Genomic DNA, 23,453 nt, shown 5'->3' on the forward strand with positions numbered 1-23,453 from the left:
AGCCTCCCACGGGCTCTATAGTCGCTGCCAGTGGCTCAATATGGGCTCCTCAGGCCACAGGAGAGGCTCCCAAGGTCTATAGAGAGGCTCCCATGGTTTATGTAGAGTCTCCATAGGCCTCTAGAGAGGCTCCCATGGTTTATGTAGAGTCTCCATAGGCCTCTAGAGAGGCTCCCACCGGCTCTACAGAGGTGCCATAGGCTTCTGTAGAGGCTCCCTAGGCCTTTACAGAGGCTCCCACTGTCTAGACAGAGGCTGCATAGGCCTCTAGAGAAGCTACCATGGTCTACATGGAGCCTCCAACGGCCAGGACAGAGGCTCCACAGACCTCTGTAGAGGCTCCAACAGTCAATATAGAGGTTCTATGGGCCTCCCTAGAGGCTCCCAAGGGCTCTTCAGAGGCTCTCTATTCCTCTATAGAGGTTCCCACGGGCTCTATAGCTGCTCCCACTGGCTCAATATGGGCTCAATATGACACCATAGAGGCTCCATAAGCATCTATAGAGGCCCCCAGGGGTCTATGGAGTCTCCATAATGCTCTATAGAGGCTCTATAGCCCTCTATAGAGGCTACCATGGTCTACATGGTCTCCAACAGTCAATATAGAGATGAGGATAGAATAGGATAGGATAGAATAGAATAGGATAGAATAGACCAGGTTGGAAGAGACCCTCAAGATCATCGAGTCCAACCTATCATCCAACACCACCTAAACAACTAACCCATGGCACCAAGCACCCTATCAAGTCTCCTCCTGAACACCTCCAGTGATGGTGACTCCACCAACTCCCTGGGCAGCCCATTCCAATGGGCAATCACTCTCTGTGTGTAGAACTTCCTCCTAACCTCCAGTCTAAACCTCCCCTGGCACAGCCTGAGACTGTGTCCTCTTGTTCTGGGGCTGGTTGCTAGAGAGAAGAGACCAGCCTCTGCCTGTCCACAACCTCCCTTCAGGTATTTGTGGAGAGCAATAAGGTCACCCCTGAGCCTCCTCCTCTCCAGGCTAAGCAACCCCAGCTCCCTCAGTCTCTCCTCACAGGGCTGTGTTCCAAGCCCCTCACCAACTTTGTTGCCCTTCTCTGGACCCCTTCCAGCAAGTCAACCTCCTTCCTAAACTGAGGGGCCCAGAACTGGACACAGGACTCAAGGTGTGGCCTAACCAAAGCAGAGTCCAGGGGCACAATGACTTCCCTGCTCCCACTGGCCACACTATTCCTGATGCAGGCCAGGATGCCCTTGGCCTTCTTGGCCACCTGGGCACACTGCTGGCTCATGTTCAGGCAGCTGTCAACCAGCACCCCCAGGTCCCTCTCTGTTTGGCAGCTCTCAGCCACTCAGACCCCAGCCTGTAGCTCTGCCTGGGGTTGCCGTAGCCAAAGTGCAGCCCCTGGCACTTGGACTTGTTGAATGCCATCCTGTTGGCCTCTGCCCATCTGTCCAGTCGGTCGAGGTCCCTCTGCAGAGCCCTTCTGTCCTCTGACCAACATCTGCCCCCAGCTTGGTGTCATCTGCAAATGTGCTGATGCCTGACCCAATCCCCTCATCCAGATCACCAATGAAGATGTTAAAGAGGATGGGGCCCAGCACTGACCCCTGGGGGGCACCACTGGTGCCTGGCTGCCAGCTGGCTGTGGCACCATTCACCACCACTCTCTGGGCTCAGCCTCCAGCCAGTTCCTAACCCAGCTCAGAGTTGCTGCTGTCCCAGCCAGGGGCTGACAGCTTGGCCAGCAGTTTGCTGTGGGGGATGGTGTCAAAGGCCTTGCTGCAGTCCAGGCAGAGCACATCCACAGCCTGCCCCACACCCACCAGGCAGTCACCTGGTCATAGAAGGAGATCAGGTTGGAGAGGCAGGACCTGCCCCTCCTGAATCCATGCTGGCTGGGCCTGAGCCCTTGGCCGTCCTTCAGGTGCGCAGTTATTGCCGCCAGGACAATCTGCTCCATCACTTTCCCTGGCACTGAGCTCAGGCTGCCAGGCCTGGAGTCTCCATGACACTGCTCCCTGACCCCATTGCCCAGCTCCGGAGGCCACTCCTCCTGAGCTCCTCCTGCCTTGCTGTTAAACATTGAGGCACAGAAGGTGTTCAGGACCTCAGCCTTTGCCTCCTCTTCAGTCACAGTGTTCCCCTCCAGGTCCCAGAAGGAGTGCAGGTTCTTCTTGCCCTCTTTTTAGCATTCATGTATTTAGAAAGCTGCTTTTTGTTCTCCTTCCCAGCAGAGTTCAGCTTGAGTAACAGCTGGGCCTTTGCCTCTCTCATTTGTCTCCTGCACGTTCCAGCAACATCCTTAAATGTATCTCCAGTTGCCTCCCCCCTTTCCAAAGGGGATACAGCCTCTTGTTTCCCTTCATGCCTTCAGGAGCTGCTTGCCCATCCAGGCCCAGAGCCTTCCCCTCGGCTCATCTTTCAGCCCATGGGAACTGCCAGTTCCTGTGCCTTCAAGAGCTCCTGTTTGAAGTAGGGCCAACCAGCCTGGACCCCTTGCTTCTTGAGGGCTGCTGCCCAGGGAACTTTCCGAGTCAGCTGCTTGAACAAGCTGAAGTTTGCCCTCCGGCAGTCCAGAGCGAGGCTTCTGTTCCTGCTCCTCCCTATCTCCCTGCATATTGAAACCTTCCCTCTCTCATGATCACTGCACCCTAGGCAGCCTCCCACCATCACATCTCACACCAGCCCTTCTCTGTTGGAGACCAGCAGGTCGAGCAGAGCCTGACCCCTGCTAGGCTCACTTAACAGCTGCCCCAGGAAGCTGTCCTCCATGCGCTCCAGGAACCTTCTGGACTGCCTCCTCTCTGCTGAGTTCAGTTCCCAGCAGATAGCTGGCAGGTTAAAGTCACCCACAAGGACAAGAGCTGATGATCTTGAGACAGCCTCCAGTTGCTTAGAGAGTATTTCATCAGCCTCCTCATCCTGGCTGGGTGGTCTGCAACAGACTCCAACCAGGATGTCAGATTTGTTAGGCCTCCCTCTGATCTTAACCCACAGGCACTCAACCCTTTCATCCTCCTCCTCAAGCTCTGCGGCATCGAGCCATTCCCTAACACACAGAGCCACCCCTCCTCCTCTTCTCCCTCCCCTGTCTCTCCTGAAGAGCCTGGAACCCCCCAGTGCAGTGCCCCACTTGTGTGAATCATCCCACCATGCTTCTGTACTAGCAGCTATATCCTAGTCCTCCTGGTGGACCAGGACTTCCAGCTCCTCTTGCTTGTTGCCCATGCTGGGTGCATTGGTGGAGCTGCACTGCAGCTGGGCTCTCAACTTCTCAATCCAGCCTCATTTGTGTCCCACTCTCTCCTCTCCAGAGAGACTGCTTTCCTCACCCACCCCCTTCAGACCTAGTTTAAAGCCCTCCCAATGAGCCCTGCCAGCTCTAGTGCTAGTACCCTCCTGCCCTTTCTGGATACCTGCACCCCATCAGGACCCAGCAGGTTGGGTGCAGGAGAAGTTGCCCCATGATCAAAGAAGCCAAAATTCCACTGCTGGCACCATCCCCTGAGCCAATTGTTCATGGTGTGGGCTCTCCTGTTCCTCTCAGTGTACTCCCCTGCCACTGAGGGGACTGAGCAGAACACCACTTGAGCTCCTGCCCCATCAATCAATTGTGCCAGGGCCTTGAGTTCCTTTTTGATTGTCCTGCTGCCCTTCTTATCAATCTCATCACTTCCAGCTTGGATTCCCAGCAATGGGTAACAGTCAGAGGGCTGGATCAGCTTAGGGAGTCTCCTGGTGCTGTCCCTTCTCTGGGCCCCAGGCAGGCAGCACACTTCCCTATGGGATGGCTCAGGATGACACAGGGCTCCCTCAGTCCCCCTCAGGAGAGAGTCCCCAACAACTATAACCCTTCTCTTTGTCTGGACAGTGCTGGTCCTTACAGTTGGTGGGGACTGCTTGGCCTTAGGCATCTCCTTCAATGGTTCCCCTTCAGCCCTCTCCTCCCCGTTGCCCTCGGCCTGCAGGGCCTCATACTGATTATGCAAGGGCAACTGGGGGGGGAGAGGGCCGGGATGGATTCCCCTTGCTTCCCCTGACAGGGACCTGTACCCATCCCTCCCTGTCTCCAGGGATGCCTCCCGCAACAGGGGAGGGCTGCAGAGCCTGCTCCCACATCTCTAACTGCCTTTGACATTCCCCTGCAGTCCTGAGCCTGGATGCTTCATCCTGCAGCTCGGCCACTCCAGCCTTAAGCTCAGCCAGCAGGCGGAGGAGAAAGTTCACCTGCTCACACCTGACAGAGGTGTTGTCTCCTTCCCCCTCCATTCCAAGTGCCAGGCTCCAGCACCCTCTGCAGCCAGCAGCCTGGACTCCTGTGTGTTTGTGCACCAGCTCTGTCTGGGCACCAAGTGATTTTCTGATCACCTTTGGCTGAGTTGTTGCCATGGCTCAGGGCTCTGTTGTTCGTTGTTAAAACAAACTAATCAATACATATATCTGTTCCACCTAGATACTATCATGTATTTATTTCAGTGCTATAGTTATAAATACAATCAATTGTATTTCCCCTAAATACTATAAACCAGCAGAGGAAGCTCTCAGCTCAAGCACGCCGGTGCCGGTGCCGGTGCCGGTGCCGGTGCCGGTCAGCTCTGGAGCCACAATGGCTGCAGAGTGCAATGGCTGCAGGGTGGCAACTTTGCCTGAGCAGGGGCTCTTGGAGTCTCTGGCTGTGGCCAATGTCTGCTCTCCCTCAGCTGCTGTTGCTGCTGGGAGATGCTCTGCAGGCATCCCCAGGGCCTTGTCCCCCAGGGCTGCACCAGGGACCCTGATGGCTTCTCCAATCTGTCCCTCCTCCAGCTGGAGCCAGAAGCCAGAGAGAGCCTCAAGGACCTGCAGGTGAAACTCAACCATGTCCTGGAGGAGCTGAGCAGAATCTTTGCCAGCAGGTACACCTGGCTGAGAGGAGGTGGGTTTGGGGGTCAAGGAACTGCAGCTGGGGCCTGGCTGGGGCCTCTGCTTGGCCAAGCAGGTCCTGGGCATGGCTGTGGGAGATGCTGAGCTGACTGAGCACTGTGCTCCCCGGTTTCCAGCCACGCCTGGAGGAGTGCTGAAGCAGCTGGGTGACATCCTGGGCCAGCTGAAGGAAGGGCACTGGCAGTGTCCCTGCCAGCACCTGCAGCAGTGCTGCACAGCATGCTGACAGTGTCCTGCAGCCCACCATGGGCCTCCTGGGCAGCAAGGGAGTGTGGGGCCAAGAGGAACACAGACATCTCTCAGCGACCCTGACCCCCCCGGGAGTGTGGGGGACCTGCAGGCTCTGTAGTTCCTTTGAGCAGTTTGAGAGAGTCAGGTTGCTGCTGAAACAAAGCAGACCTTTAGCTGCCAGGGGCAATGCTGCCTGAGCAGGGGCTCTGGGAGCCACTCTGGGCTATGCATCCTGCAGTGCTCTTCCCTCTCTGAGGTGAGTGAAAAGCAAGACTGCTTTGTAGGGTGAGTTGTGTTTGAAACAGCATAGAAGGGCTGAGGTTGGAAGGGGCCTCAGAGATCAACCTTCCCAGCCTGGGCAGGGACAGCTCTCAACTGGACTCAGCTGCTGGAGGCCTCATCCGACCTGGCCTTGGACACCCCCAGGGAAGAGGCAGCCACAGCCTCCCTGGGAAGCCTGGGAGCAGCCTGCAGCCTCAGGGTGCCGGTGGGTGAGGAACTGGACATGAGCCAGCAAGGGGCACTTGCAGCACAGGAGGCCAGTGGCAGCCTGGGCTCAGCCAGGGCAGCATGGCCAGAGGGGCAGGCAGCTGGTTTGAGTCTCCTGGGGCAGCAGGAGCTGTGTGGGGGCTCCCCGCAGGAGCAGCTTGGCAGCCCTGGCTCCTGGGGGGCTTTCTGGGCCTGCCCTGGGGGAGCTGGAGCAGGGGGGCACAGGCAGCTCCCCTGTAGGCTCTGGGCAGCCCTGTGCCCGCTGGCTGCCATCTGGTGCCAGCGCTGGGCACTCCCCTCTTTGTCCCCGCGGTTGCCAGGGTGCCGCTGGGTGGCCTCAGGCTCTGTCGCTGTGGCAACCAGGCACAGCCCAGCCGCGACTGTGTGGCAGTGGGATCGCTGGTGGATGCTGGTGGATGCTGGTGGATCCTGGTGGATCCCATTGGAGACTGGTGCCGGCCCCGGGCCGAGGTGACGATGGCTGTGTCCCCTCCCCAGCCAAGCCCCGGGAGGGGCTTTGGCTGCCTCAGGAGGGAGGGCTGGGAGCAGGGCTGAGCAGGGAGGGTGGAAGCCTGAGCGCCGCTGTCCCACCCAGCAGTGCTGAGGCCATTGCCGGCACCCAGCTGCTGCTCGGGGCAGGATTTGAGGGAGGAGGCTGCCCCTTAGCCAAGGGGAGGTTCTTGTGCTGGGGGACAGGCCCCTGGAGCTGCAGCACTTGCCATGCTGGGCACCCCCGGAGGAGCTGGAGCCCCTTCTCCCTGCCCCCACAGCTGGACAAACTGCTCCCTGAAACACAAAATCCCTCTGGGTCTTCTTTGTTGCCATGGGATGCTGCTGTGTCTGCCTCCAGGCTGGGACTAAACGTGGAGGGGAGAGAGGCTGCCTGTCTCCCTGCTGCCAGTCTGATCCTCCTTCCCTTGCACCTGGGCTTTGGGATGTTTTTGCCTTCAGTTTTCACCTCTGCTGCCCCATCTGCAAGTGAGGGGGGAGAGGATTTCTCCTCTGCCTAGCAAACGCTGTGCAGGCTGAGGATGAAAGATGCAGCAGCTGCCTAGGTAGCAGAGACTGCAAAGCTCCCCCAGCCCAACTCTCCTTTCCTTGCATTTTAAAACCCTAGGGGATTTCCTGAGAAGCAGCAATTCCTGCATCTCTCTCTTGAAAATCCAGAGGCTGGACTGCTTCAGGAGGCTGCAGGTAACTCAGGACAGGCTGTCCAGCCTTGCCTCTGAACTGAGGGATGGGAAACAACTCCGTGAAGTCCAAGCTTCACCAGCACGGGGTCCCAGGCAGTGCTGCAGCAGGGCAGCCGCTGGTAATGTTCCCTGTCCTGGCAGCCAGCAGTGCCTGTGTGTGCTGGGGAGCCGGCACCAGGCTGAGCCTGCCAAGGTCAGGCTGGAGGCTGCATTCCTGCTGCTGCTTTTGGTCACTTCCCCTTCTGCAGCTGGGTGTCTCTGAGCTGAGTGTTTCTGTTCTTCCAGAGGCTGGGCCCCAGTGTGGGGGTGGGGCAGGCACACTGAGAATTATTTGCCCAAGAAGGTTTGGAGGATTGAGATGAAAGCAGCTTGGTTGGGACTGAGGGTTACCGAGCATTTCAGAGCTCTCAGGGAGGCTCCAGGAAGGCAGCTGCTCAGGATGTGACCATCAACAGCCTCTGCTGGACACTGGGAAGTGCTGCTGCAGGATCTGCAGATGGTTCAGCAAGGGGGAGAGGCTGTTTTCCAGGGCTGCTGGCAGTGCCTCTTGTGCCAGCTTGGCTGTGGATCGCTGGTGCCCCTCAGCAGAGTGGAGCTCACTGTTGATAGCTTTGTGTCGATGAAGAGAGGTGGTGGCCATGCTGCTGAGTGGAAGAAGTTAACCTGGACCTGGTTCACTCAGGTGGACCTGTTAAGCCATGCTACTTGTAGGCTAAGGAGGCTGGAGAGCCTCTGCTGCTGTTAGGATGAAGCCTTAAGTGGCCCTGCTCTCACCCCTGCAGCATTTCTTGCTGAGCTTCTCCCTTGAGTGGTTTCCTGCTTTTCTTTCTGCTGCTGCAGCCTCTGGAGTGCCTGTGGGGAGCCTTGAGTTTGGGTGTCAGGGAGTGAAGAGCAGGGCCCTCATTCTCCATGGAGAAATGCTGGTGGGCACTGTGGTAATTGTGTGTCTGGAAGGAGTCATCTTTGCTGGCTCATTTCTGTCCCTGAAGCCAAGCAGAGCAGCCCTGAGCAACTCTGCTGAGCAGCTCTGCTTCTTGCCCAGGGAATGGAGCCCTGTGCTCCCCGAGGCAGAAACAGCAGCAGGGCAGCCCAGGTGCTCTCCCCTGGGGAAGGATGCCCCAGCCTGGAGACACTGTGGAGCCTTTGGCTTTGCTGGGAGTGGGCTTCTGGCTTTTCAAAGGTCTGCTGCTGCTCCTTGCAGGTGAGCTGAGCCATGGCCACTGAGCAGAACCAGCGCTCCAAGAGGCCCTCCAAAATGCCTGAGGGGCTCCAGGGCACAGTGGCAGCACCTGGTCACCTGAAGCCAGCCAGAGAGGCAAAGCAGCCTGGAACTGTAAGTAGCTGCTGTGGTCAAGGAGGAGCCTTGGAACAGGCTGCCCAGAGAGGTTGTGGAGTCTCCTTCTCTGGAGAGATTCCAAACCCACCTAGATGTGATCCTGGGCAAGCTGCTCTGGGTTTCTGCAAGAGGGTTGGACTGGCTGATCCCCAGAGGTGCCTTCCAACCCCCACCCTGCTGGGATAGCCTCCATGGAGCACAGAGCCACCCCTCTGGAGCCAGGGCAATTCTTCCTTCCTCTCCATAACTCTCCCCTTTGCTGACTGCAGCTCACCTGACTGGAGATGCCCTGGTGCTGATGGTCTCTCAAGGAGATGTCTCTGTAGGCTTCTGAGGAGGGCTCTGTGAGGCCAGGACAGAGAGAAAAGTGCTAATGAAGGAGAACTCAGACTGGGAGACATTGCTCTGCACCTCAGTCCTGGCACAGGGCTGCTTTTCTGCCCTCCTCTGCCTCCCCCAGCAGTGCCATCTCCCCAGGGCAGGCTGGGGAGCCTGGGGCAAGGGCAGAGTTGGGGCAGTTCTGAGCACTCTTGCCCTGCTCTCTTCAGAGCTCCCTGGCTCTATCCAGCAGCACTACAGAGGGAACAAATGCCCAGAGAGCAGCAATCCCCAGGAGTGCCCCAGCAAAGCAGGCAGCAGCTCATGGGACAGAGCCCCTTGGTTAGAGCTTGTCCCTTCTGCTCTGGCTCAGGAATGCTCTGATCTGAAACACTGCAGCAGGTCCCTCAGGAGGCTTCCAGGACTGGCCTGGTAGCTCTGACCACAAATTACTCCTCAGTGGCACTCAGACAAGAGGAGCAGAGGGGTTGCTGTGGCTTGTGCTGGTGGTGTGTGTTTCAGCTGACTCCCTCCTCCTTCCTGCAGGAGATGCCTGAGCTCATGGAGCAGAGCCTGGGTGGCACTCGGGAGGGGAGCCTGCCCCAGATCATCCAGAGAGGTGGCAAGGCTGAGGAGAGGAGGCTGCCCCGGCTCAGGCAGAGGCTGGGCAGCATTCAGGAGATGTGGCTGCCCCCAGTCCCCACCCAGAGGGGCAGCAGCCTGGAGGGGAAGCTGCCCCCAATCTGCACCCAGAGGGGCAGCAGCCTGGAGGGGAAGCTGCCCCCAGTCTCCACCCAGAGGGGCAGCAGCCTGGAGGGGAAGCTGCCCCCAATCCCCACCCAGAGGGGCAGCAGCCTGGAGGGGAAGCTGCCCCCAATCCCCACCCAGAGGGGCAGCAGCCTGGAGGGGAAGCTGCCCCCAATCTGCACCCAGAGGGGCAGCAGCCTGGAGGGGAAGCTGCCCCCAATCCCCACCCAGAGGGGCAGCAGCCTGGAGGGGAAGCTGCCCCCAATCCCCACCCAGAGGGGCAGCAGCCTGGAGGGGAAGCTGCCCCCAATCTCCACCCAGAGGGGCAGCAGCCTGGAGGGGAAGCTGCCCCCAATCCCCACCCAGAGGGGCAGCAGCCTGGAGGGGAAGCTGCCCCCAATCCCCACCCAGAGGGGCAGCAGCCTGGAGGGGAAGCTGCCCCCTGTTACCAGGAGGGGCAAGCCTGAGGCCAGGACCCTGCCCCTGATTGCCCAGCTTGCAGACTCCAGTGAGGCCTCCTGCCCAAAGGTAAGCTTTTCCTGCCCTTTCCTTGCTGTTTGGGGAGGCATTTGGAGAGGAGCCTGCTGGTGGCAGGCCTGCCTCCAGCTTAGCTCTAACTGGCTGGCCAGGTCCTGTTGTGCTGTGCAGCTGCTGGCAGTGCTGAGTTCCTCCTGCCAGGAGAAAGCTCAGACCTTGCTCCCTGCTGAGCTGTTCAAGTCCTGAGCTGTGCTGCAGAAGCTCTGCTGCAGCTGGGGGGGGTTCCTGGAGCTGAGCCCCTGGCACTCAAGCCCCATGCAGGGGGCAGGCTGGGGCAGGACACAAGGGCAGGAGCTTGCCATTTGCCATCCTCCTGCTGCCACAGGCAGCTGCTGCTTGGGGTGGTCGCTGCCAAGTGCCTGGGGCTGGGACTCCTTCGCTGCTGGCAGCCTTGGCCTTGGGGGGCTGAAGGCCTGCAGGAGTTGCTCAGCACTGAGCACACTCAGCTGCAGTGGTGCTTTGGGGTGGAGCAGCAGGTTGGGGCCCTCCCAGGGGGCTGGGTTTGCAGGCTGCAGGCTCCTGCCAGCTGCAGAGGGGCCTCAGCCCCTGGCTGTGCCTTGTCTGGCTGAGTGTTTGCTGCAGCTGTGCCTCAAGCTGCTTTGCTGCAGAGCTGCTGGCCAGAGCACACAGCCCCGAGGGCAGAGCAGGGAGGGAGGCTGCTGAGCAGCAATTGCCAGCAGCAGACCTGTGACATACTGGTTGTGGGTTGCCCTGGCCAGCCCAGGAGGTTGGGAAGCCCTCAGCTGGGCACACAGAGAACTGGCAGCATGCTGCAGCTGCTGGCTTCAGCCTGGCCATGGCTTGTGTGGAGCAGCAGGAGAGCTGCCTGGGTCTGGTGAGTGGGAGCAGCACAGCTGGGAGAGGGGAGGCAAAGCAGGGAGGAACTTTCTCCTAGCAGTGCCTCTGCTCTGCCAGCATTTGCTGCTTGTGTGCATTGCCAGGCTGCTGCTGCAGTGGAGTGGAACAAAAGCAGCAGCACCAGAGCAGGACCAAAGAGCCACTGAAAGCTCCTGGCAGAAGGAGCTGCCAAGTCCAGTCCTCCTCCAGCTGCCCAGTGCTGCAGAGAAAGGAGCTGAACCTCGCCAGCACTCAGCTCTCCTTGTCCTGCCTTCCCTCCTCTGCTGCTGTTCTCTCCTTAGCAGCTCCCAGGCTTTACACTGGCAAAGCTCTTTGGGGCTGTGTGGGCCTCGGCCTCCCTGCCTCAGAGCAAAGATCATCCCCAGAGTGTTTCCCCTGGAGCCTCCTGTCCATTGCTGGCCCTCAGCTGCTCCATGAGTGCTGCCAGCACTGTCAGGGAGTGCTCTGGTGCTGTGTGACCACAGCAGCACAGGGCTTTGCCCTGTGTTTGGGAGAGGGAACCTGGAGAGACAGCCCAAGAGCTGCTTAGCCTGAGCCTGCTCAGCACAGCCCAGCTCCTCTTGAGCCACCCAGGAGCCAGGTGGGAGAGCTTCTGCTTGCCCAGGCTGAGCTGGGCAGAGGGACTCGCCAGGAGACTGGGCTGGACTGGAGAGCAGTGTAGGGTTGTCACTCATGAGTCCTGCTGCCAGCAGCTGAACCTCTCCCTGCTCTCTGTGCACCCCCAGCTGCCAGCTGCCCTGCAGCAGAGCTGCTTTGAGCCTCTCCCAGCAGAGGTGGTCTTCCAGAACTACCTCCCCCACCAGGTCTACGAAGCGACGCTGGTTCTGCGCAACAAGGGCAGGGTAAGTGCTGGGGGGTGGGAGGAACCTGCCCTCTCTGGGCATGCTGTCTCTGACACTGCCATGTGCTGCTGGGAGCTAGCCCAGAGGAGCTTGCCTAGAGAGCAGCCTTGCCTCTGAAAGCCCTGGCTTGCTGAGAATGTTGAGGGCTCTGCAGCTGTTCTCTCGTCTCACGCTCTGCCTCAGGTGTGCAGCGCATCCTGATGGCTCCTTGGTTACTCTTGCCTTTGGGGAGGGCCTCTCTGCCTCTCACAGCCTGCTTAGCTGCTTCAATCCCCTGACAAAGCTCAGGGGTCGTCTTCTCTGCTTGAGGCTGGAATAAGTCCTAGGGAGTGGCACTGAAACTCCAGGAGAGGTGTTTGCAAAGAGCAGTGGAACAGACTGATGGAGCAGCAGCAAGGGGAGGCCTTTAGGCACGACCTGGGGGTCCTGCTACGCTTCATTCAGCCCTGCTGGGGCTTTCCTGGAGCTCTGCTTTCCCTTTGGAACACCACAGCACATCCAGAGCCATCTCCTCCTGAAGGTCTCCACCTGTGCTTGGAAAGAATTGGTGGTGCTGAGGAGATTCCCCAAAGAAGTGGAGCAGGGAAAGGCTGCCAAATGCCAGCAGTTTTGTTCCTGTGGAAAGAGGAAGATTTGAGACCCTTTGAATTTGAGCTGGGGAAACATTTGCTGGAGTGAGGCAGGTGCCCAGAGCAAGCTGGTGAGAAGAGACAGGAGGGAGGAGTGGGGCTGGGTTCAAAGGTGCTCCAGGAGAGAACCCTGTGCACACAGGGGCTTCTCTTGCCATGCAGCAGGCAGTGTGCTGGAGGCAGAGAAGGGTCAGCAAAGGAAGTGTCCTGGAAGCTGCTGCTCTGCAGTGGGGAGCAAGATGTGAAGGGGAGAGGAGAGCAGCTGGGAAGGCAGAAGCAGCCTGCATGAGAGCAGGGGAAGGAGCTCCCCCCCCCACACCTCCCTCCTGGGGGAAACAAGGGGACAACAAAAGCTGTGGGGGAAGAGCAAGAGCAGTCCAAGTGTGTCCTGAGAGAAGAGGCTTTGCCAGGGCTGTGGCTGGAAAGAGAAGCCCCTTTGGCAAGGAAGGCTGCAAAGTGTGGTCCCTCTCAGTTCCTGCTGGGGAGAACAGAGCCATTCCTGCTCTGGTGCCTGGCTTGGGAGTGTTGGCAAGAGGCCCCTGGGACATTGGTGTGCTCCACACTGACCCCAGACACTGTGCTGCTCTTTCCCCTTTCCTCATTAAAATGGGCCTCAGTTTCTCCTTTCCTCTGGCTCTGCTTCACAGCAGGGCTTGGGCCTGCAGCCCATGTCCCAGAGCTCCTTTGCCCAGGCAGCAGGAACTTGGCTCCAGCCTTGTCCTCTGTGCTGGAAGTGCCTTGGGAAGGAAGGATGGCAGCTGGCCATGGCCAGGTTTCTTCTCACAGTGCCACAGGTGGCAAAATCCCAGTTGTGTCTTCCCTGCAGGTTCCTCAGTGGGTGAAGGTCATCCTGGAGACCTCTCCTTACTTCAAGTTGGTTGGCCCCAAGGATGTGTGCCAGAAGGTGGCACCTGGCATGGCTTCTACTTACTGCATCCTCTTCACCCCTGAGGAGAACAAGGTGAGGCTGCAGGTCTCAAGAGGTTGCTGCCTGCAGTGGTAGGAGGAGCCAGGGAATTCCAGGCCTGTCAGCCTGACCTGAGTGCCAGGCAAGGTTATGGAACAGGTCATCTTGAGTGCAATCACACAGCCCTTACAGGATGGCCAAGGGCTCAGGCCCAGCCAGCATGGATTTAGGAAGGGCAGGTCCTGCCTGACCAACCTGATCTCCTTCCATGCCCAGGTGACTGCCTGGTGGCTGTGGGGAGCTGGGAGCCACTGCTGATGGTGATGTGGCAAAGGCCTTTGGGCAATGTGCCTGAGCACCCCTGCCAAGCTTCCAGGAGGTGCCTGCATTGCTGGGACTGCACTTGGCACCGTGGCACAGCTGGGTGCCTTTCCCAGGCTTCAGTGGCTCTGGGGGGCTGGCACCCCTGAGGTGGAGTCACTCTGGGCTGCCTCAGCATCCAAGCATCAGAGAATCTGCTTTGGTGCTGCTGGCCTGCTGAGAGAGCAGGTGGGGCAGAGGGGCTGGCTCAGCTCTGATCCTTCCCAGCCCTGTGCCAGTTGTGCTGCAGGAGAGAAGGGTGCCCAGGGGCTGCTGCATCTCTGCCTGCAGCTGGCAGTGAGACAAAGCCCAGCAGCTTCCCTTCTGCCCTGGGGCTGCCACTGCCTGCAGCCTGCTGAGGCTGTTCCTTTCCCTGCAGGATTACTGTCACCAGCTGCTCTGTGTCACCCAGAGGGAGGAGTTCACTGTGCCCATCCGGGCTGTAGGTGCCCAGGCTGTGCTGGACTTCCCCCAGCAGCTAAACTTCTCCATCTGCCCAGTCAAGTACAGCACCCAGAGGACTCTGCTGCTCCGCAACGTGGGCGAGCGGGAGGCTCACTACAGCCTCAGCACTCAGAGGTGAGGAGCTCAGCATCCTGCTCTGCTCTTCAGGCCAGGCTTTGCTTGTCCCTGCCTCTGCTTTCTAGGCTGGGATCTCCTGGGCCAGGAGTTGCCTTGCCATTTGCAGCTCTTGAGGTGAGGTTTCTGGGTGGCAGGGAGCCAGGGGGAAGCTCAGAGTGCCAGCAGCCCTTCCAGCCCTGTGCTCTCCAGCAGCCCTTCCAGCCCTGTGCTCTCCAGCAGCCCTTCCAGCCCTGTGCTCTCCAGCAGCCCTTCCAGCCCTGTGCTCTCCAGCAGCCCTTCCAGCCCTGTGCTCTCCAGCAGCCCTTCCAGCCCTGTGCTCTCCAGCAGCCCTTCCAGCCCTGTGCTCTCCAGCAGCCCTTCCAGCCCTGTGCTCTCCAGCAGCCCTTCCAGCCCTGTGCTCTCCAGCAGCCCTTCCAGCCCTGTGCTCTCCAGCAGCCCTTCCAGCCCTGTGCTCTCCAGCAGCCCTGCTCTGGTGGCATTGCCAGCAGCTGGGCTCTGCAGCCTCACTGCAGGGAGCTGGATGCAGTGTATGGGGCACCTGCTGTCCTTCTCTACTCTAGGCCCTTCTGAGGGCTGAATCTCCTCAGCACTGAGCCAGGAGCTCTCTTTCTGATCCCCTGGGGGGTTGGTTTTCCTTCTGCTGTCTGCAGTGAAGGGAGCTAACTCCACTTGGTGTCTGGTCCCCAGTGGTGTTCCCCAGGGCTCAGTGCTGGGGCCAGCTCTCCTGAACACTTGCTCAATGCCCTGGGTGAGGACATTGAGGCTCCCTCAGTCAGTTTGCAGACAGGCCCAACTGGGCAGCAGTGCTGAGCTGCCTGTTAACCTACAGAGGCACCTGGCCAGGCTGGATCAAAGGCCAAGCCAATGGCATGAGGTTGATCAAGGCCAAGTGGCAGGGCCAGTACCTGGGTCACAGCACCCCCTGCAGCACTGCAGGCTGGGGGAAGAGTGGCTGGAAAGATGCCCAGCAAAGACCTGGGGTGCTGCTCAACAGAGGCTGCAGATGAGCCAGCCGGTGGCCAGGTGGCTGAGCAGGCCAACAGCATCCTGGCCTGGGTCAGCCATGGTGTGGCCAACAGGAGCAGGGCAGTGTAGCCTGCACTGGGCACTGGATGCACAGCCTGAGTACTGCATTGACTTTTGGCCCCCTCACTGCAGGGAGCACACTGAGGTGCTGGGGTGGCTCCAGGAGGGACTACAAAGCTGGTGAAGGGTCTAGAGCAAAAGTCTTGTGAGGAGAGGCTGAGGGCACTGGGGATGTTTAGCCTGGAGGAGGCTGAGGGCAGATCTTCTGTCTCTCTTCAGCTCCCTGACAGGAGGCTGGAGCCAGGCAGGGCTTGGTCTCTGCTCCCAAGGAACAAGTGCTAGGCCACGAGGAAATGCCCTCAGTTGTGTGTGGCCTGGGACATGAGGAACAATTTCTTGCCCTTGAGGGTTGTCAAGGCCTGGTCCAGGTGGCCTGGGGCAGTGGTGGAGTCCCCATCCCTGGGGGGTTGGTGTGGTGCTGAGGGCCATGGTTTGGGGGTGCCCTAGCAATGGGAGCATGGTTGGACTGGAGCTGAAAGATCTCTTCCAGCCAAAAAGGTTCTCTGCTTCTGCTGCTTGGGGCTGCTTTGCTCCTTGCTTGCAGAAGGCAGCTGCAGAGCAGTGGCCTGCAGCAGGGCTGTGGTGCCCAGGTCTCTGCAGCAGCCCTGCTGTGTCTCTCTCTTGCAGCCCATTCTCTGCTGAGCCCTGTGTGGGAGCTCTGGGGGTCGGTGCTGCTGTGCAGGTGGCTGTGGAGTTCCTGCCGCTGCGGACCGGGGAGCACCGCGGGGTCCTGAGCCTGCACTGGGACTCAGGTCAGTGCTGGGCACTGCCTGCCTGCACTCTGTGTCCCTGGCTGCCCACTGCAGAGCCTGAGCTTTGGTTCCCAGCCAGTGCTGGGCCTGAGGGCTGACAGGAGGAGGGCAGGGCTCTGTCAGACGCTGTGGTGCCCAGGGCCTCTGGCACTCCTCTGTCCCCTGCTCTGCTTCTCCCTTGCCTTGCCTCAGAGCCTTTTGCTGCACTCTCCTCCATCCATCTCCATCCCACACCTCCCAGCTTCAGGACTAAAAGGCTCTTGGGCTCGGGCAGGAAGTGCTCACTGCCTCCTTGGAGAGGTGTCAAACTCCTCCTGGGGTGGGAGAAGCCAAGAGCAGGCCCCAGGAGAAGTGTCAGCCTCAGCAGGCCCTTGAGGAGTAAGTGGGGAGCGGAGCTGGGACCTCCAAATGCTGCCCACAGGCTTGGCTCAGCAGAGCTGATGCTGAAGCAGAGCCTTGCTCACAGGTGCCCTCGGGGTGTGTTTCCTCTGCCTGCAGCAGAGCTTTGCTTTGTCCCTGTTGCTGCCCCTGGCTCCTGGGCAGCCTGATGTGCTCCCTGGGTGCTGCTGTGGTGCTGCAGCCCTGCAGTGAGCACTGGAGCTCTCTGGGGCTGGCAGAAAGGATCCAAATGCTGCTGTAGCTTGCAAGTGAGATGAGCAAGACTCCCCTCTGCTTTCCTGCAGGAGAAGATATTCACAGCAGCCTCAGTGGCACAGCTGTGGATGTGAACATCAGGCTGGAGAGGAGCTCCTTGAGCATGGAGCAGACCTACCTGTCGCTGAGCAGCCGCAGCACCCTGCTCATCCACAACAGCAGCAGTGTGAGAGCTCACTTCCAGTGGAAGGCTGCTGCTAGTCAGGAGGAGGAGGAGCAGCAGCAGAGGTGGGTTGGAAAGCTGCACTGCAGGCAGATCCCTCTCCAAGGGTGACACTCAAGTGTGGCCTCCAGGGCTCTGGGTGCTTTGCAGTGGTGGAGGCCAGGAAAGCCCCCACAGCACCAAGGCCTGGATCCCTGGGCTTTGGGGTACTGGAGCTCAGCACTTCCCTTCCCAGCTGCATCCACACTCCAGCTGAGGATGGTGTCTTGGGGAGGAACTGCAGGGCCTGGATTTCCTCAGAGAGCAAACTGACTTGTGGGGGCCACAAAGCACTGAGGCCCAGAGATCTCTGGGCTCCAGAGGGACCATGAGGCTGAGGCAAGGCTCAGTGCTGGGCTGCACTGAGTAGCAGCACTGAGCACAGCTGCATGCAGCACAACTCTGCTGCTACTCCCTGCAGCTTCTCCTGCTGCAGCTGGCACAAGCTGGCAGGCTCCTTTCCCAGCCCTGTGCAGGGCAGAGTGCTTCAGGGGCCCAGAAGGTTGAGGCTATCCTGCTGCAGGCTGTTAACTGCCTGCTGGTGTCCCAGTTTCCAGCACCAGGAGCTATTTCCACCCTGCCTTGGAGGCTGAGCAGAGCTGGGAGGTGGAGGGTTCTGCAGGGAGGGTGGAGCAAGGCAGGACTTAGAAGTCCAGTTGAGTTTCAGCACCTGTGTCTTTGTGGTGGTGGGAGATGGGGCAGGCTCTCCAAAGGCTGCCTGTGGTGAAGCTTGGAAATTGCCACCTCAGGCAGCAGAGGAAGAGCTGGAGCCCAGGGGCTGAGCTGGAAAGCACACTGCAAAGCCTGGGGGATCCCGGGAAGCCTTGGGTGACTTTCCAGCCCCAGGTGCATGGAGGGATCTGGAGTTAGTCTGAAGCCACAGCTGGGGAGGAAAGTGCCTTCAGCTGGAGTGCTCTTCAGGGGCTTCTGAGCAAGTCAAGTTCAGAGTGGTTGGGCCAGGCAGGCCCTAGAGGCCAGCCCCAGGTTCCCCTCGCTCAGTGCTTTTCCTTGCCCAGTGTGTGGCTGCTGTGCAAGCTCAGGCTGTGCAAAGAGCAGCCCTGAGCAGCTCCAGGGGAGGAAGAGCCACTCGAGGCTGTTGTTGGAGCCTCCATCAGCTGTGGCAGTGGCTGTGAAGCAGGAAGGCTCCCGGGGGGCTGCTGCCTTTCACAAAGCTCTTCCGAGCTTGCAAGCAGGGAGTGCGAGTGGCCAGGGAAGAGGCAGGGATCGTGGGCTGGGAGCCGGGGGCTCGGGGGCAGCCCCTTGCTGTGCCGCTGCTGTGCCTCCCCGAGCGCTTCTGCCAGAGCCTCTGCAGAGCTGCTGGTGATGCCCTTGTCTGCTGGGCTTTGTCTCTGGGCTGCAGGCTGTGGGGGCAGTTCAAGCCGCGTCCCCCCCTGGAGCCCAGGAAGCAGCCTGCGCCCCAGGGACGCCGTTCCCGGCTCCCCCGCATCTTCCAGCAGCAGAGGGCGAAGGCGCAAGGAGAGTCCCTGCTGTGCCGCTCTGAGGAGATCTTCACCATCGAGCCGCTGGTGAGCCGCAGCTGAGAGCCCTCCTTCCTCCTCCTCCTCCTCCTCCTCCTCCCTGGGGAGGTCCCTTGGCAGATCCTGCCCCCAGCTCCCGCAGAGGGAGTGGAGCTGGCAGGGCTTGGTGCACAAAGCCTTGGTGAGCTGCAGGGCCCTGGCAGGCAGCGAGAGCCTGCTGGCAGCTGAGCAAAAGAAGGGCACTGCCTCGGTGTCCTTCCAGCCCTCAGAGGGCTCTGCGGTGTTAGCTGCAAGGACATCCCCTCCGTGTGGCTCGGGGGCTGCCCAGAGGCTGTTAGAGCACTGCAGGTCCCAAACCACCTGAAGAAGGGAAGGAGAGGAGGCAAAGGGCAGCTGAGTTATGGCAATAGCAATCCCCTCCTGGAAGCCGGGCTTCCACCAGCTCTGAGTCTCCCTGCCAGTGTCACCTGTGAGCCTGGGCCCCAGGCTGGCAGGTTGAAAGGGGCTCTGGGAGTTGTGGTGCCCCTAGGTACAGAGAAGGGCTTGCTGCTGGTTCTGGGAGCCCAAGGCCACATCCTGCCACCAACCAGAGCCCTGACTCGGAGGGAGAGCATGGTCTGAGCTGGAGAATGCTGCTGTCTGAGCAGCATCTCATCTGGGAGTAAAGCCTGCAGGAATCCCAACCTCTTCTTTCTATGCAGAGAGGTGAAATGAGTGTGAAGGAAGGGCTCAGCTGCTCTTGCTGCTTCCTCCTGGAGCCCATGGAAGGCTGAGAGCCAGCAGCAGCAGCACCACTGCGCTGTCCCAGCACAGCAGCTGGCAGCAGCAGGATGGGAGCAGGAGGTTGTGGCAGAGCAGTAGGGATGTTGGAGGCAGTGGGAGGTGAGCAGCATCCTGTGGTGTGTCAGGGCTGCTTTGGGAGTGTGTTGGGGGCTCCTGCTTGGTGACAGCTGCACTGTGTCTCCACAAGCAGCTGAACCTGCTCTCCAGCTTGTGAGGGGCAGCAGTCTGGCTGCCCACAGCACTGAGTCCTGGTGCTCCTGGTAATGATGGAGGGACACCAAGTGCAGCCTGGCCTCAAGCCTTGGGAGTGGAAACCTTTCCTCACTGGCTCTGGGGATGTGCCACACTGTGCTCTAGGACTGACTTAGAAGTGGGCTGCTCCATGGCTCTCTGCCCTTCTGCCCTGTCCAGCCTTCTCAGTCTCTTGGTTTCCCAGGCTTCCCTCCCCTCTGGAGCAGGTTCCCTTGCAGAGCTCTGCCTGTGCCTGTCTCTCCTCCCCCAGCCCAGCACATGTGGTGCTTGCTCCTCGCTCTCCCTTGGTGCTCTGAAGAAGGGCTGCAGGGCTGTGGCTGCAAACATGAGCTGGAAGCTTTGGTGATCAATGGTTTGCTGCCATCCTCTCTTCTAGGAGGGAGAGGTGTGGCCAAACTCCTCAGCTGAGATCCAGGTGACCTTTAAGCCCCAGGCAGCCAGAGTCTATGAAGCCAAGTTCTACTGTGACATCTCAGGTACAGCTCCATTCTGCTGCTCTCTGCCCCAGGCTGCAGGCCAGGCACAAGCAACCTTCCAGCCCCCTGGCTCCTGCTCTAGTTGCTAGGAAGGGTCAGTGGCCAACAGGACCCGTGCCTGCTGTCCCTGTGGCTCCCAGCTGCTCTGCTGTCCAAGGCCAGGGCTCAGGACACTGCCTCTGGACCACTGAGTCCAGAACATGTGAGGCAGGGAAGGGCTGAGGTTTCCTGCCATGGGTTTGCCAGCCTTTGCTCTGCTGGGAGGTGTCTGTGAAGGCCAAGGAGCTACAGAACACAGCAGCCCCTAAGCCCCTCCAGCCTGTTTCCCTCCAAGAGGAGTCCTCATAGCCTGGAGGCATCCTGGGGCTCCTGAGGTGGTAGGAGCTGAGTTCCAGAGTGCTGCCAGCCCCTGGATCTCCTCCCACTGGTCAGCTACTGCCAGCGCTTAGGTGGGGAACCCTGCTGAATGCAGGGTGCCCTCCAAAGGAGCATCTCTGGCCAGCAGGTGCTTCTCCCTGCCTGGGAAGTGTCTCCTGGCAGCTCTGAGGCTGTGCTTCCCCTGGGTGGCGTTGCTCAGGGCTTGCTCTGCTCAGCAGGAGGTCTCTCCCTGGCAAGCTGAGCCCCAGCAGCCTGCTGGATGAGCTCTGTGCCGCTGCTGTCTCCCTGCAGGGTGCTCAGGCTGTTGGTGGCAGCAGCCAGCACTGCCCCCTGAGTGACACCAGCTCTGCCCTTCCAGAGGTGGTGGCTGTGCTGTGCTAGCCCAGGGCAGGGAGTGCTTGTAGCCAGGTTCAGGCTTCCTTGTCCTTCCTCTCCATCTCTGCAGGGTGCTGCTCAGGCTGTGTCTCAAGGGTGGGAGCTCGCTGCCAGGCTTTCTCCACGGAATCTGATGGGTGTCCTCACCTCCAGAGCTCATGGAGGTCCAGCAGCCCAGCTCCCACTCTTGGAGGGTGCTGAAAGCACCAACCCTGCTCTGCTGCTTTGTTGATTTCCTTCCTGCCCCAAGCCAAGGGACACAGATGCCAGGGAACAGCTTTTGACTTGCCCAGGAATTGGGCCTGGTTCCCTTGGCCAGTGCCACCTCCAGTGTGAGCCCAGGCCTTGTGTTCCCAAAATGTCTTCCTGCCCCAGCTGCACTTGTCAGAGCTGGGCAAGGCAATTCTTGCTTCACAAAGTTGCCAGTGCTGAGCTGCTGGCTCTGGGCTTTCTGCTCTGCTGAGGGAGATGTCCATCCCTCTACAGCAGGGGTGGATCTCCAGGGCTTGTGCCAGGAGAGGTTTTGCATTGCAGAGCAATAAGAGAGCTACTTGCACACAGCCCTTGAGCTGCTCTGGGGCTCCAGGAGGCAGAGCTGAGCAAATGCTCTGTCTTGGGAGAGAGAAGCCTGCTCTTGACAGACCCTGCTGGGCCTTCAGGAGAGCTTCACTTCTTGCAGCCATTCTGTGGCAGATGAGCATTCCAAAGCAGCGGGTCCCCTGTGCTGCCAGGGTGGAAACTGTCCCAGAATCAAGGTCCCTGTGAGTTGAAAGAAACCAAGGAGTCAATTAATTTTGCTCCTTGATTCCTCCAAGCCCCTTGGCTGACCTCCTCAGACCTTCAGCATGTTTGACACTGAGGGTGGTGAGAGCCTGGCCCCAGTTGCCCAGGGAGGGGTAGGTGCCCCACTGCTGGAACCCCTTCAGGTCAGGTTGCTTGGGGCTCAGAGCCAGCTGCTGTGCCTGCAGCTGTTCTGCTGAGTGCTGCTGCTTGGGCTGGCTGCCCTTGGAAGGTCCCTTCCCACCTCAGGGCCTCAAGGAGTCATCCAATGGAACTCTCTCCCCAGGCCGTGAGGCCAGGCTGCCTCTGCACATCCAAGGGGAAGGCCGAGGGCCCTGGCTCTGCTTCAGCCTTGAGCAGCTGGACCTTGGGCAGGTGTTGGTTGGATCCAGCAGCAAGTCTGAGGTGAGCAGCAGGGGCTGGCAGGGCTTGGGGGGAAGTCCTACTATGGAGACAGGCTGTGGGAGCTGGGGCTGTTCAGGCTGGGGAAGAGAAGGCTCCAGGGAGAGCTCAGAGCAGCCTTCCAGGAGCTGAAGTAGCTCCAGGAGAGCTGGGGAGGGACTTTGGCCAAGGGCTGGGGCAGAGGAGGAGAGGGAATGGGGTGAAGCTTGGGGAGGGCAGCTTGAGACTGGAAACTAGGAAGATTCTTTAGAGTGAGAGGAGGGAGAGCCTGGCACAGGCTGCCCAGGGAGGCTGTGGCTGCCCCCTCCCTGGAAGTGTTCAGGAGCAGGCTGGATGAGGCCTGGAGCAGCCTGGGCTGGTGGGAGGGGTCTCTGCCTATGGTGGGGGTTGGAACTGGATGAGCTGGAAGGTCCCTTCCAACCAACCCATTCCAGGATCCATTCTATGAAGTCCTGGCTGCTTGGCATCAAACCCCCAAAGGCTGAACTTCCCTTTGGCTTCTGCCAAGCAGCAGCAGGCAGCATCCTCTGCCTTTGCCAGCTGTCAGCTTGTGCTGCTCTGGGCTGGACCTGCAGGCCAAAAGCCCAAATGGAAACTGATGGAGATTCCCTCCCCCTTTCCCTTTCCTGGTAAGGTAAAGCAAATCAGGCAGGAGAAAGGAGAGGTAAGATCAGGGAAAAAATGGTCTGGAATCTGTTTGGGAGTGAAAAAAGGTAATTTTATCTATCTCTATGTATCAGTAACAGGGCAGGTTCCAAAGGGATAGGGTGAAGGGCAGGGGGCAAAGCATCCAAAGGCAGCCCCAGCTGGCACTGGATTCCCTTGGTGCCAGTGGCTGCAGCTCTTCAGGAGGTGTGGATGCAGCAGGGAGCAGCAGGGGGGGGATGCAGCAGCCCTGGGGAGCCTTCTGTGCAGCAGTGGCTGTGCAGGGGAAAGAGAGAGCAGGAGCAGAGCTCTGCCCTGCCTAGCAAGGCTTGCTGGGCAGGGAGGGGCAGTGGCATAGAGCCCCTTGGAGCCAGGGGACCCCTCCTCCTGGGAGGGGGAAAGCCAAGTCTCTCTCTGCCCAGCCAGAGCAGCTGGGGCTGGGCTCTTTTCAGCCCCCATCAAGGGGGGTGTAACCCTGCAGGGAGGTGCTTGGGCAGGACACAAATCAGCCTCCTGGAAGGAAAGAAAGTTCCTTAGGGGTTTCCATTGGCTGTCTTGCAGGTGATCCTGCACAACAAAGGAGCCATCCATGCCTCCTTCAGCTTGGTCCCTCCAACTACAGCTCTGGGCCCCTGCTTCAGCTTCTCCCCCTGTCAGGGCCTTCTCTTGCCAGATGAGTTCCAAGTCATCCAGGTCTGCTTCTGTCCCCCTGTCCTGGGGCACTTCACAGAGGAATTCAGGTTCAGTGTGGAAGGATCCCCTGAGCCTGTGACCTTGACTGTCAGGTGAGAGGCTGAGTGCAGCCCCCTGTGCTGTGAGAGCAGCTTTGCAGCCTGCCAGCAGCAGTGCAAGCTGCAGGCTCTGCAGTGCTCTGCAGCCAAGCCAAGGCCTCCTCTGCTGTGTCCCCCCAGGGGCTGTGTCTCTGCACCCCCTCTGCGCTTCGATGTCCCTTGCCTGCGCTTCGGGGACGTCTCCTATGGTGAGTGTGGCCTGGCCTTGGAGCACAGCCCGAGGGCTCTGCAGCCCCAGAGTGCAGCCTCAGAGCCTCCAGCACTGGTGGCCCTCCAGAGCAGCCTGCAGGAGGTTCAAGCAGGGCTGCAGGCTGCCTGGGCAGGGCTTTGCCATCCTGAGGGCACAGAGGCCCAAAGGACTGGCAGAGCAGGGTCTTGTGGGGTCCCTGATGGTCTGATCAGCCCCAGGCTGCCAGTCCTTGGCAGCAGGATGGCTGTGAGAGCCCCAGCAGGGCCCAGGGGCT

At 59.8% G+C, this 23,453-nt stretch overlaps 1 protein-coding gene across 1 annotated transcript in view; it reads left to right on the top strand.

The window, feature by feature from the left end:
- The first annotated feature begins 281 nt into the window (after window positions 1-281).
- Window positions 282-23,453, top strand: part of LOC137458161 (hydrocephalus-inducing protein homolog) — a 76,724-nt gene continuing 53,552 nt past the window's right edge. The window contains exons 1-13 of the mRNA XM_068169849.1: window positions 282-332; window positions 4,790-4,878; window positions 5,947-6,097; window positions 11,341-11,457; window positions 12,913-13,047; window positions 13,733-13,932; window positions 15,649-15,773; window positions 16,457-16,655; window positions 17,990-18,155; window positions 19,519-19,618; window positions 21,438-21,556; window positions 22,760-22,983; window positions 23,110-23,177. Of these exons, the coding sequence (XP_068025950.1) occupies window positions 282-332; window positions 4,790-4,878; window positions 5,947-6,097; window positions 11,341-11,457; window positions 12,913-13,047; window positions 13,733-13,932; window positions 15,649-15,773; window positions 16,457-16,655; window positions 17,990-18,155; window positions 19,519-19,618; window positions 21,438-21,556; window positions 22,760-22,983; window positions 23,110-23,177 (1,744 nt within the window). The remainder of the gene's footprint in view (window positions 333-4,789; window positions 4,879-5,946; window positions 6,098-11,340; window positions 11,458-12,912; window positions 13,048-13,732; window positions 13,933-15,648; window positions 15,774-16,456; window positions 16,656-17,989; window positions 18,156-19,518; window positions 19,619-21,437; window positions 21,557-22,759; window positions 22,984-23,109; window positions 23,178-23,453) is intronic.

This window comes from Melanerpes formicivorus, unplaced genomic scaffold (genome assembly GCF_026170545.1).
Source record: "Melanerpes formicivorus ecotype bairdi unplaced genomic scaffold, bMelFor1.0.p_v2 SCAF_228, whole genome shotgun sequence".
Lineage (NCBI taxonomy): Eukaryota > Metazoa > Chordata > Aves > Piciformes > Picidae > Melanerpes > Melanerpes formicivorus.